The sequence below is a fragment of the Oratosquilla oratoria genome, chromosome 1 (assembly GCF_046742065.1).
Source record: "Oratosquilla oratoria isolate Oo_2021 chromosome 1, ASM4674206v1, whole genome shotgun sequence".
NCBI lineage: Eukaryota > Metazoa > Arthropoda > Malacostraca > Stomatopoda > Squillidae > Oratosquilla > Oratosquilla oratoria.
In genome coordinates this window covers 128323409-128338060 of record NC_134777.1, presented here as the reverse complement: position 1 = coordinate 128338060, position 14652 = coordinate 128323409, and the positions used below count along the sequence as shown (strand labels likewise).

General features: G+C 36.9%; 1 protein-coding gene across 4 annotated transcripts in view; it reads right to left on the bottom strand.

Moving 5' to 3' along the window:
- Gpat4 (Glycerol-3-phosphate acyltransferase 4) overlaps positions 1-13416 on the bottom strand; it is a 69749-nt gene extending 56333 nt beyond the window's left edge. For 3 of the 4 annotated variants that reach the window (XM_076187518.1, XM_076187522.1, XM_076187532.1), the window contains exons 1-2: positions 13220-13415; positions 3735-3761 (exon numbers count right to left, since the gene is read on the bottom strand). In XM_076187518.1, the coding sequence (XP_076043633.1) occupies positions 3735-3761; positions 13220-13372 (180 nt within the window). In that variant the 5' untranslated portion in view covers positions 13373-13415. Of the gene's footprint in view, positions 1-3734; positions 3762-13219 lie in introns of all 4 variants that reach the window. The other variant, XM_076187528.1, reaches the window with a different exon arrangement.
- Positions 13417-14652: the final 1236 nt, after the last annotated feature.

Genomic DNA, 14652 nt, shown 5'->3' with positions numbered 1-14652 from the left:
TGTACACCTGAACAATGTTCACTTAGATTAATAATTAATTATTGCAGTAATGTCTACATGGAACTATCAACTAATGCTCTTAGTTCCATGTATGTATAAGAATAGGTGCTGTCCTGCTGTTCCTATCCACTGTGTGACCTGACATGGGGACAAAGGATGGGAGAGGATACATCGCAATACCAGTGAACTTCAAACAACTAGACCACCTCTCCAATCTCCAAAACTCAGCACAAAAACTGCCGACCTCCACAAGGAGGGGCAGCCTCAATGGGCTAACGGAATGACTGACTGTATATGAATATATTTATAAAAATATACTTCTGTATTATTCAAGGAACACTATGCCTTGAAATAACAAAAATATACAATTTTGTATCGTCAAATGAAATAAACCCTCTTGCATTAAAATCTGCTCACACAAAATTTTTCACTGAGCAACTTTAAATTCTGTTACACGGGTAATCCGATGAGAAACAATCATCCCTCACCATAATACACAATTATATTTTCTTCTGTTATTTTAGGATTTATCAAGGGAGCCTACATTTGCCCACTAAATCAGACAACTCTGCAAGGTCGTGGGTAATCCTAATATCTATGCACAACTTCCAATTTGCACTGTACTGCTAGGGGAGATTATACTGATATACCACAATGCAATGTGATGATGTTGTAGATATTAATCTAATGCATGTCATATGTTTATGTTTTATACAATAAAAATTTGCAGGCATGAACAGCAACACAAGCTTACAAATATATCTTAATCTAAAAGAAAAGTAACGATCTGCCACCACCTTTACAAGTTATCAATGAACAAAAGATCTCTGGAAAGCAAAGGAATTATCAAAAGAAAAGTAAAAAAATTAGAACCTGAGAACCTATTCTATCCAAAGCAAAGTAAAAGACTTAAGCCATAACCAAAGGATATGAACAAGCTACCACCAGCAAAGGGGGTATACTAGCAACCAAATAATCTAATAAAATCTCAAATTAGTTAATCAGCAATAAAATATTAAAGCTGGAAATTAAAATAAGTATGAACAAGTAACATAAAATTAATGATACATATAAGTAATAAAAGCATTTCTAATTAAAAGAAAAATATTAAAAATAAATTAATAAAAAATAAAACCTGAAGAGCCGATGCTGTTATGTCAACAATGCCAAATACGTATTTTAACTATCTACCATCTTAATAAACTCCTACAAAATTAAACCAGTTCAAACATTTCTAGATCCCCTTTAAAAGAATTACTACAACATGACTAGAGAACTAATCTTATTTAAAATTATCCCCTTCCACAAATGCCTCAGTAATTCAGTGCAAACCTAATAAGGTTATATACACCCTTCTACAAAAAAAAGAAAAGAGTAAAAAGAAAAGAATTGAAGTTTAGATAAAGGAACACGACATAGACTTTAGAAAAATAGCAGGAATATCTCACAAATGCACATTAAAATACTACCATGTATAGAGTAGCTTTTACATACAGAAAGTAGCAAGGCAAAATGGTCCTACAAGTGAATTCTCTGCTGGGTTGACTTCTTGGGGAATTTGGTGAAGTATTGAATTTGACAATCAATTCAGGAGTGTCTTCGTTTGGACATATTATGGAATGCTCTAGGTAAGTTGTTCTCAATGTTGTAAAATACTGCTGGAGTTGTGTGCCTATTATTCTCATCCACTGTTCTATAAGAAAAATTCTAGTTTGAGTGTAGACATCATGCTGTTGTTATTTTGAAGCTTCAGCCTTTATTCTGTCCTGTTTGTACACTAAGTCTTCTTAATTGTTAGATACCATGCTGTGAACGCATTGTTAAGCGTAGTTCGAGTTGTTTATATGGAGTTATTGGTTTGCCAACCATCTATCACTGTTGTGCATTCACGTTTCTATGATTTTATTTGACAAAACATGTCTTCGGACAGCATCAAAATACCTTACCATATCTAATGCCACTATTACAATTCTGACAGGTGGTGCTTTCTTGCTGAAGCCCTACTTTAGTTGTTGGGAGAGTGTTGTATACGTTACACTGGTGGAATGGCAAATGTGTGTTTCAATTCTCTGGTCAATTCTTCTATGAATATGGATCTGTGATTGACAATTTGTGACATTTTATGTAGCCTACTTTATGAGCTTGCACAGCAACTCCCTCTACTGTTCTGTGTGAGTGGTTGTTTAGTTTCTTTTGTTATGATGGAAAATTAAATGCTTTTGTGGTGTAAGTCCACCAGTACGTTCTGTTCTTTTCCATTCCATGGCAGTGCAATCTGTGAAGAATGGTTGTGTGGTCTGTGAAACCATCACAAAGCAAGTAACAATAACACAACACCTCATGGGGACAATAAAATATTCCAATTCAGTAATCATGTCACAACTGCAAATCCCTACATCACTACTAGTAATGATATTCTAAAATGTTATACATTTGTGATGTCACTTGCTGTGTATCCACTAAACTAAATTGTACTTTACAGGAAACTACTAAAAGATCTACACAGGTACTTGTGTCTCACACATCACAGGTCACATGTCAAGCCTTTTGTCTAGATCTAAATCAACCTGTGCAATATCTATACAAATTATATTATCTATAAGGTGTGTCTGTTAGTATCACACACATTTTATTTGCAGCTGAGGTCACGTTGGTCACAAATATCAGCACATTTCTGAATCTCGTTAATTATGGCTGCTGCAACAACAAAAATTTAAAGCCATTTCTTTAACACTCTCATTGGAAAAGGAACTTTAATATGTTAGGCAATCTTTCTGATTATGACTGCCTAAGTGTGACCTGAACAGAATTGCAGTAAATAGCCTAGTTACTACTTCAAAATGATGGTTACTACAATCAGGTGCCAATGTGATCTCAGCTTAATACACCAAGGACATTACAAGACTCAACAAGTAAGTTTACTTATTTCTGGCTACATAATGTATTTCTTCTAACTAGTGTTGTAACACAAAAACAGTTTTATTTCTTCTTACAGAAGGCATTATGTATGTATGTATATATATATATATATATATATATATATATATATATATATATATATACATGATTTCAAGTATATATATATATATATATAATTATATATATATATATATATATACACACACACACACACATACATATATATATATACATACACACACATGGTTGAAAACTATGCATTAAGTATTTACATGACCAAACATGTATGTATCACAAGTTTACATAATCACAACATTGTACTATGATGTTATATAGCAATGTTCTTCAAACTTTAGGTTGCATGACTTAAAATAAACTAAGTCTAAATTATTTACCACAAATCCTTACATTAGTCAATACTTAATCACATTACCACATGAAATGTAAATCTAAAATGCAACCCTTAACAAGGTACAGTATATGTATCAGTATGTCACTATATATTTACATACAAAACATAATTTTTCAGTTGTCAAGACTCATCATTGTGGGTGTGAATTGTAATGAAGAGTCGAATAAAACTCAAGATTGAAGGGGGGAAAATGTTTGAAGACCATTGTTAAAACATTACCACCACTAAAACCATTCAGTACTATTCTCTTACCATTATCTTGGACATAAATAAACCCTTCAAACTTAAGTACTGTTAGTTTACTTAATATTTAGTAGGAAAAGATGCAAGCATGCAAGACATGCATGAGGAAGCAAGTTGGCAGAGAAAAGCACAACATGGATTAAAAAATATCTTAAAATACCTTCTTGACAAGTATCCTGTTGCCATCCTGAAAAAGTATTGGGGAAGGTTAATTGCAACTCACATTCCAAAGCCCAGCAGTCTCCACATGAAATTCACTGCAAGACCACAGCTTGCACACCTTGCTTGGTAAGCAATATACCATACTGATCAACAAACAAAAACAGAATATATGAAAAAAATATTCAAGAGCATTAATATTATCACACCAAAACTAATCTACAACCAAATCCATGCGGTGTAAAATAGAAAACTTCAATAACATGCAAAAAATATTCTGCACCACAATGTACTATGTGGTTGAAAAGATAATCAATTATCAAAAAGTCACGTACACAAATCCCTGACAAAAAAATATACCTATGGAATACCTTAACCTATCACAAGGACAAGCCAATTCAATTACCGGAATACAGCAGTACGAGACAACCACTCAATTTGCAAAAGCATCCTTGCTACCAACAAATTGAACAAGTACTGTCAATAACTCCATTCATCTATCTGCCCCTCACAAGTTAAACAAGCAATATATACTATCCTTAAAGTCATTGAGATTGTATACAAGAACAATTTCAAGAACAAATAGGTCTAATTTGCAACTTCCATTTCTTCCTAGCTATCCTAAATCGTATATACCCTATCATCTACCATTGTTCACCAAATTAGAACTCAGTCTATACACAAAACTATAGAATACTGGTAACCCAACAATGCTGTGGATTTCAAACCACACCACAGTGTAATCACTTCCTGAAGCAAGTTGTAACCATCCTTAATATCCACTATACATGGTTGAAGTCCTTAAAATTTCACCTGACAATAGTAAAAAAAAACTATATTGCCACATGCCAAAGTGCCAAACAACCACAGTCAAGTGTTTTGAATTCAACTTTACTTGATCTTTACTTACATGAAAATATAAAATTGTATACCACAAAACTCATCAATTTATCCACTGCCCATCTTTCTCTTGCAGGAGATTCATACCTCTGTCAGCAATCAGCCCACAAGTCACTCAGTGACACGATTTTGTGATGCTGTCTTGAGTGAGTTATGGACTCGTAAGGTGAATTGTCAGTACTGTTTCAGTGAAAAGTGGTTATCAAAATATAGACGTGCTAGTACTCTTGACTTTCCTGACAGCAACCTCTGTTGGGTTGCTTTCTGGGTGGAATTTGGTGGAGTAGTCTTTTTTTTTAATGTGATCTATGTGAATGCGTTTTTGCATCGACCCTGGGATCCTGGGAGGAAGCCATTGCAGGTGCCTGAGCAAAATAGAACTGAGAGTTATTTGGTGTGATAAGTTCATGTGATATGACAGAAGGTGTGTTTAAGTTTTGTTACAGCACAAGTTATCAAATTTAGGATTTATTAAAAATAATGTAAAAGTACTTGCACTTGATACTTTTTATCTAGACTTGTTCTAATGCAGTGGAGGAAAATCTATATTAAATTATGGTACTGTTTGATGACTACAAATTCCATGTCATCTCAATCCAAAAGTAAAATTGCCACAACTTTCCCTATTTCTATAAATCAAAAGAACAGCAACAACACAGAACAGATATGCAAATGTGGGGTTGATTCTGTCACTAGTCCATACGATAAAGGCCATCATCAAGCAAAGCATCTACACCACCACATGTCTTCCATTCCATCTTCTACCCCTCCCCCCACATGCTCTATCTTGCATACCCAGTTAACTTCTCCCCATCTACCTTGCCTCATCTTATCTACCTGCCCTTGAAGATGAGTGAACACCCTGTGATACAATTCATGGTAGCATTAAGAATATAAAATGACCAATACATCAACATGAGCTTCATTTTCTAACCACTAATAGTAGAATATGAAATGACCAATACATCAACATGAGCTTCATTTTCTAACCACTAATAGTGTAAATGAATGGAATAAACTTCCTGCAGAGGTAGTGCAATGTAGTTCAGTTCGAAGCTTTAAGAATCAGTTAGATAAATACCTAAGTAAGATGCTGTAATGATTATAATTTATCTTATATTATTTGTTTTTGTTTTGTTATCATTTGTCTGTCTGATTTTCATTTATTATTAGTTATATGTCAATTTATTATTATTTACTATTTACCTGTTTGTTTATTATTTAACTATACCTATGCATTTATTTATGTATTTTATTTGTTATTTACATTATTATAGTTTTTATTTATTGTTTTATTATTAATATGATTTTTTTTTTCGCATCCGACCTAGATATGGATCAAAAGGTCTCCTGTCGGCATGCTCCGCCTTTGTAATCCTTTGTCTTAATGACCGCATTACACAAAATATGATAACTGGAAATCAAGGATACTGATTAAGTTGGAAATGTACATGAATTTGAGGGTAGGTATGATAAACTGAAGAGTAGGAGACTGAACCAACAAGTGTTGATCCTTTCCTGTATACTACAAACAGGTACACACATACACCAAGATCACTAAACAAGGTCTTCAAGACAAACCACCAAACTCAATACTCCAACAACCCCCAGACATAAGCCCTGCAGTAAAAACCTTCCCACAAATGATAAGAACCATACTGGCCCACTTGTGCTCAGGACACCATCCAGCATTAAAACAGAATCAACATAGAATAGGTCTCGCCACAGATTCAAACAGCCTTAGATGCAACCAACACACAGAAGATACAGAACACCTTATACTAGAATACCCAACACTAACAATCCCTAGGCAACATAACACATCTTCCAATAGTGACTTGTGGACCTACCAAGAGGCTGTTCCCATTTACCTATGGGCTGTAGGTCTTCTGCGAGAAAGACTAGGGGCAACAGTTTGATTGACTGCAGATTATTTCAATTCCATTCCTTCTATCTTAGCTGAAGGACTTTTACCATACAAGGAATCAATCCAGATTTCTCAAAGCATTTCAATCCTGGACATACATACATATACCAAAGGCTCACGGGGGTAGCCAAAAAGAAAAAGGCATAGAAACCATTCCCATCCATTCCATTTCCTATATATTCCACTCCCCTCCACCCTCCTCCCTACCTCTTATCTTGGCACCTCCTGGATGACAGGTCATCCCTGCATCCTGTCCACTCCCCTGGGTCAGAAGCAGTGTCGCAAGACACAGCACATCCACAGCAAAGCTGTTTTATAAATTCGGTGACCCCCCCTCCCTCCGTAGAAAAGGAGAAGACGGGGAGAAATCCCTTCAGGCTGCGTCAATTTCTTTTCCTCACCCCCCACCCACTCATGCATCACAGCCTCATCTATACACAACCCCTCTCCATTCACCCCTATCTTCTGTCCTCTCCCGTCCTTCCTCCACAGACATTCCTCTCTTTTGTAATGCCCCTTTCACCCCATCCATCCATCTCATCCTAGGACGCCCCCTCATATTCACTCCTTCCACACTTCTTTTACTAATCTTTCTTCACTCATTCTTTCCATGTGTCCAAACCATCCCAACACTCTTTCATCAACCCTATCTCCCACTTCCCTTTCCACCCCTGTTCTTCTCCTCACCTCCTCATTTCTCACTCTATCCAGCCTAGTAACCCCTATCATACTTCTCAGATATTTCATCTCAAACACATTCAAACTCCTTCTCTCTTCCTCTTATGTTCCATGTTTCTGCCCCGTACAATGCTGTTGGCACAATCACTCCTTCATATAACCTCCTTTTAGCATCTATTCCCAGATGTCTATTTCTCATTACACTTTTCAACCCACCAAGGCATTTACTCGCTTCTCTCAATTTACATTCTACCTCCACCCCCACTCCTCCCTTTCCTGCCACACTCGCACCCAAGTATCTAAAACTATCCACTTCCTCCAGTCTTTCACCCTTAATGCTCACCTCCAGCCTGCTGTCACTCTCTCCCCTTGTACATCTCATCACCTTACTTTTGCCCACATTTATCTTCAGCTTCCTTCTTCCACACACCTTCTCAAACTCTGTACAAAAGGTAAAAATTTCAAAGAACTAAGTAACAGCACTCCTTTCAATATTGTTAAGTTCTTGTACTAAGGGACTAATGATTCTGCAAGATAGATGGCTGAGAGACTCTTCTCCCTGCCATCAACACCCTCATTTCCAAACACTGCACCTCCTCCATCGTTTCAAAAAAGGATAGTTGAAAACTGTCAGCTGCACTCCTATTCCCATGACCATAAACTGTCTCTCTCATACTACAGTACAAACAATAACCTGAGGACTGCTGCCAGCCACTATGAAGCTGTGGTTTTCCAAGTAATAAAACATGAGTACCAAAATGCCCCTTATCCCCTTATACAAGGGAGGGTGGACTAGTCAAGGCATACATCCACCTTTCACCCACTCAACACCTAGATGCTGTCTTGTTCTATCTTAGCTCCTTGTAGATGAAAGGTCACACCTATCACCCAACCACTGATGGGTCAGAAGCCACCCAGTATGAATTAAGATAATGAAAAGTATTATGGGCTGATGCATACAAAATAAAATATGATGTTGCACAGCTACCTGTTGAGGGACAAAGCCCCCAACTAAACGTAGAGAGAATTCCAGCAACAATGATAGTACCATATAACAACCCTAATCTTCCTCTACAAGACAAAGAGTGTTGTTTCACCAAATCCCCAATCTCATAAACTTAAACCAAGATGACAATCACAAGTAACAAGTCCTTTGATGATGCTCATACCACTCAAGTTCCACCATGTCCATTGACCAGCATATTATACCACTCAACTCCAATTACCACGATACTCAGACTACTTTGCAGAATCTCTAAAGCTTTGTTGGATATATACTCAATGCAGAGGTGTTAGAATCCTATCATAGCTGAAGGGTTCCTATCTTTCTTATCACTTCACCATGACCTACACCTTTACATGTTACAGGAAATAGTTATGATATTCCATTCGTTGAAGAAGCTCCCACAGTTAATGGATTAACCTCACTCCACCTACAACTTCAGTAGTGTAATTTCCCATTATGATAGTTTAATGGAAATCAAACAAAGTACCACTACATCCTTATTGAGGTCTCTCAACTCTTGTAGTCTCATAAGATACAGTATAAACAAACTTAATGTTGTCACATAACTAGATATACCATCCACCACACTCATTATAAACAATGGCTCTGTGCACTGCTCTTAGGCAGCACCTCTCAAACTTCTTTTCTTTTTAATGGACAAACTTTTTTTCTAAATGGACCATTGCTGGTAATTCAAAATACTGAAGGGCAATTGCACTTCAAATCTAAAATTGTACTTCAGTAAATCCCAATACTACAACTTTTTTCTATTTTATTTTAGTTGTGCATTACAGGCCTGTGCCAAACTTAGCAACAAGTGTCTATGGCCAACTAGTGAATTATGCCATGGGCCCACAGGGTGAGAATACCTGTTCTAAGACGCAGATAATGGACTCTGGACAATCAGCTAATTCCTCTCTCATGAAAAAACAATTCCTACAGAATACCACTTATCCCGGCTAGTCATGGACTTAAAGCAAACTGCCTCCCTATATATATATATCTCATTTACCCACCTCAAAAATTGTACTTTTCAATCCAACTGTTCATGGATCTGCATAAACCAAGATATGACTGCATATGTACTGTGAATTTATTTCACATATTTCCTCAAAAACAAATTTAAAATAAAATTAGATATACATCATTGGTTGTATCAATAATGAGCCTCTCTCAGCAGTCCTGCAGGACAATGTCAGACATTCCCCACTGCCCAGCAACATTCTTGCAACCCTGGGCTAAGATACTTTCCTTAGACTTGGCCCAATATACCTATATCTACTATTCCCCAAGAACCGACAACAGGTTTCTGCACATGATTGCTCTGACTTCAGTCATGTCCTTGCTGCCCATCTTCAAAATCCTCGACTCAATCTGGAGATGTAAGCACTGTCTCTTAACTAAGCTAAAGACCTTTTCATGAACTATGACTACACATCCTCCACATTTCCACAGATGGTAACCTGACAACTGTTCCAATTCACCTACTATAAGCAGGTGACATGAAAACAGCCCTGCACTAATACATCAGTCCATATCTTCCCAGAGATTTACAGGAAGACATAAGGACCACCAACAGCCACCATGCAGCTGTGGGCTTCCAGTTAGTCAAACCTGAGGTAACAATCATCTATTATTATTGCTCTACTTTCTATTCTATAATTATCATTCTATATTCATGATTGGACAAGGAGGGAGGGGTGCCATGTAAATGAAGCAGTGGGGAAAAACCAGCTTCAGCTGTCATAAGAACATAAGAATGAAGGAGACTGCAAGAGACCATAAGGCCTACACTAGGTATTTCCATGTCCATTACCACATGTCATCCCCATCCATAAAGTTGTCTAACCATTTCTTAAAATAACTGATAGTTTCAGCACTCACTACATGGTTATTAATTCTATTCCATTCGTTAACCACCCTATTAGTAATCACATTCTTGCCCATTTCCTTAAATCTAAATTTGTCCATTACTGTGAGTGCTCTCCTGTTATCTTAATAGAATATCCTTGTTTGTACCACCCTTGTTGAAGCCTTTGATCCACTTAAACACCTCTATTAGATCACCCCACACTCTGTCTTTCCAGAGAGTGTATGTTAAGGTGCCTATGCCTCTCTTCATAAGGTAAATTTCTGAAAAATTCCTGTATCATTTTGGTTATTCTCCTTTGTACTGATTCTAGTGAACTGATGCGGTGTTTTGTCTTGTTACTTCTGACCCAAGAAGTGGGCAGGGATTGTCTTTCATCCATGAGGAGTCAAGATAAAATGGAAAACAAATAAGTGTTCCACTGATGTAATGTGTGTGTATGCCTTGGGTAGCAACCTCCCTTATAAGGCAGAATATTTTTGGTATATATATATTGATATTCTACTTTCCACCAACAACTATCCTTTCTTTACACTTTTTCAACAAAAGAGCATATAAAAGGCAAATGCTCTCCAAATAATAATAGTAGTACTAGTAGTAAAGAAATAGAAGATGATGACGAAGATGATGATGAAGAATTAGAATTAGATATCTTTGTTGGACCCTAGTCTGCAATGCAAACTTCCTACTCCTGATTGGGTGCTTGAATAACAGTATTCCAAAGTATATCCAATCTCATTACAGACATGTTCTCGTCTGAACTAAACACAAAATCATCACAGCAAGACCCAAACAGTCGTACCTAAACGTGGCGGTCCTGTATGATGGATGTCAAAGAGAAGAATCTCCCTGTCACCTGTCTTCACAACCTGTCAACATCCTCTCCCTTCCGTTTGGAGGTCCATGACACTCTTGTCTTTGGGCTCCATGATCTTTGGATTTCCTCTACTTTTCACATACGAGAGCTGACAACTGCTTCCCACCTACCAATATATGCCACTGACTTATAAACAGTCCCACATTAGTACAACATATAACAGTCCAATGTTCCTTTCCAGCTAGATCAATGGGAGGAGTCTATGGAAACTGACAGCAACTTCAAGGGGCTACAAATTTCCAATCAATGAAACTCAAGGTATCAATTATTACACAATGCCATAATTCCTATCTAAGTTTCATGTACAGCTTTGTTAGACCTGCATCTGATTCCAACAGCTACCAACCAGCTTCTTAGCGTAATGATTGCGTCTTAGTCAGCTAACTCAGCAGTCTCAATTTCAACCTCTGCTATTTTGGGAGGGTATTAGCTGTCAATCATGGGTAACACAGGATCCAATGCCTTTGCCTTCAATGAGTAAAAAATGTCAAAGGTGACCCCAGTTGTGACTAACATCATTCCTGGTATGCTATCACCTTAAGGTTATTGGATCACATGAAGAACCGTTACCCCAGACTTCGACAGGGTGACAATTCTTCATGTGGGCCATCCTGGGTTTACGATTCTTTGTTTGTATAAGTTGATAACAATAATCATAACCTTCATTCAACCTAACCTAACCACGTTTCTTCATGTGGGCTATCCTAGGGTGACAATTCTTCATGTGGGCCATCACGGGTTTATGATTCTTTGTTTGTATAAGTTGATGACAATAATCATAACCTTCATTCAACCTAATCTAACCAAACCCAATCTTTATTCCACTGTTGATATTCAGCGTATGGGGTGACAGTTCTTCAGGTGTGATCTCAAGGGGTGACTATTCTTCGTGTGGGCATTCTGGGGTGACAATTCTTCATGTGCCCCAGGTTATTAAATACCGGTATAAACATCTACTTTACTATTACATTTTAATACTTGGATAAACTACCCAATCTAACTTTTGTTTTGTGCACTTCCAACCCTTATCTGACCAAATACTAAGGCAAATCATTTGATTCAACTGCTCTACAAACAAAATACCCCCCATAAAATAAACCATATTAAATGATTAATTTCACACATTAATTACTAAACATTACTAGTCACAAATTAGTGAGACTACATGTCTGGGGATGCCTCACATCCCAAAGACAACTATATTGTTAGTAATGTATTTCTATAGCCCCAGCAAATGTACCTTTGTTCCATCATTCATATCAACCATTTCACGTTTCATCATCAAATTTGGGATAATTTTTATTAATTTGTTTCTACTTTCTAATGAAAGTAACTTTATTACTAAAAAATGGACCTCTAGAGCAAGAAAGAATAGTGGAAATCATTACAGGCTCTCAAGAAAATTATAATACCTAAGTCACATCATCAACACAGGCCGTCAATGTACATCACCTACAGAACCTAAATGCACTGAATGACAGTTTAGGACTACAACCTGAATGGCAACATACAAAGAAAATCAACCTCGATAACATAAACAAACATCATATGTGAGTGAATCATTCCAACAGCATCCAAATCCCATCCTTCATTGCTCGTCTGACAGCAAACACGTCGAGTAGTCTGGTACCATGACAGGTCTTCTTCCCAGATTCCTCGGCCAGTTTAAACAAACCAACACGCCCCTGAGTTCGGGGTCTTTACAGACTCCCCTGTCATCATCCAAGGACTTTGAACCACTTCCAGGACTCATTTATGAGTCATTGGGATCTACTGTCACAATACATCGACCTCTCCGCATGGGGAATACATCTCTCCAATTCATGCTGTATGTACGAGTAACCACAACGTAAATAATCCTAGAATATAAACAAAAACATTTACTAAATGTAGGGTCAACCACAACACTGGATTTGAAAGTATTAATTCGGTAAATAACTCAAAAAACTGTTGCGATCAAATGGACCAGGCTCATACCACCCTCCCACTCTCATCATCCTATGGAACACCTTTCCATGCATGTTCACAACTGTTGCTTCTCTTCCTGAATTTAAGTCCACGGGTTTTAAATGCCCCTCGGACATTTACGGATACCTGGACATAGTGCTAGCAATGCCTAATGTCAGCTGCAAGCCTTGGGAGCACAAACCTACGTTGATCACCCTCGACCATCCCAGACAATGTACGATCGGCGAATATGTTGAACCAACTGAAATGGCAAAACTTACCTCAAATACTTTAAGTAAAACCTCCACATATTTCTGTCTGAGGCCTAAAGATTTTCCAAAGCTTGCCAAAACAAGCACAGATACTAAAACAACCAAGAATGGTGGAAGTAACAATGAGAGGGCGACCGTCGCCAACGCATCCACTAGAGCCATGATGAGACACTGGCAAGAGCAGAAGCTACGACAAAACGGTGTGCCGAGTGCGTCATATGCTCGACTGCTCTGTGATTTCCGCTAACTTGGCTCCAAGTTAGCATCTTTGGCTTACCATTTGTATTCTGTAAAATAAACGATTTATATATGAAATTAAAATATTCCAAATCTAATTTTAAACACATAAAGATTACTTTTCATTTTTGCAACACTCCTATACCTATAGATATATCAAAATACACCACAGGAAGTGTTGCATGACAAATAGCTTTATGAATAATTGTTGAGGATGGATGTATTTCATGAAGACTGTTTTTATTTAGTTATATAAACAGTTTTTATTATACAATACGCTGTGACTGACAAGGTGTATGAACGTTTGACAAAATATTGAAAACTTTCTTGATGTATCGGCACCACTATGTGCAACTAGAAACAACAACGATTATTGTGCAGCTCGCTTGAGTAAAAAAAAGGGAAGATAGATAAACATGATATAAAGATATGTTAACATCCCTAAGTGTTATTTATTAATGAAAAACCAATAAGCCGTTGTTTAAGAGTTAACACATAGTGTATTTAACATGTAATAGGATATAAAAAAAGGAACAAAGGGAATTATATAATTTAAAACACGAACGACAAGAACGTGTTTTTCGAGTTACTGAAGAACTGATGTTTAACATTTAACTTTCAAACAGATTTTTAAAGAAAATATTCAATATGGAACCAATAGTGATAATAGAATACACAAAATGATAAAGAGGGTGTGCATAATTTACAGAGGAAAATGCTACCGAAGAAAAAGCGAAGTCTCTTTTGAGTCAACATAGTTTGTAAAGCAGATTAGCAGATAATCTTCTACGACTTTATGTTCTTACAAAGTGAATACAATCGTCTGGCGACTGTTAAAAATAACAATGTGTGCCAAATTCACCACTAAACATACTCACACATACTAACGCATCATACACGATTGAGCAAACTAGACTGCGAGATAAAAAGGCGGGACCCTACGAGCGTATCTCCTCTTCCTGTAAGATACAACTCATGTAAAGAAGAATTAATAGACAAAATATATAACATAATAAGTTGCTCATTCAAAGAAGGAAAACACCAAAATTATTGTAAAAGGCCAATATTGTTCCAATATATAAAGGAGGAATCAAAGAAGATCCAACAAATTATAGGCCAGTTTCTCTTAAAAGCACTGTAGCCAAAATTTGTGAAAAAGTTATTAAGAACTGATGGATAAAACACCTGGAAGAAAACAATATAAT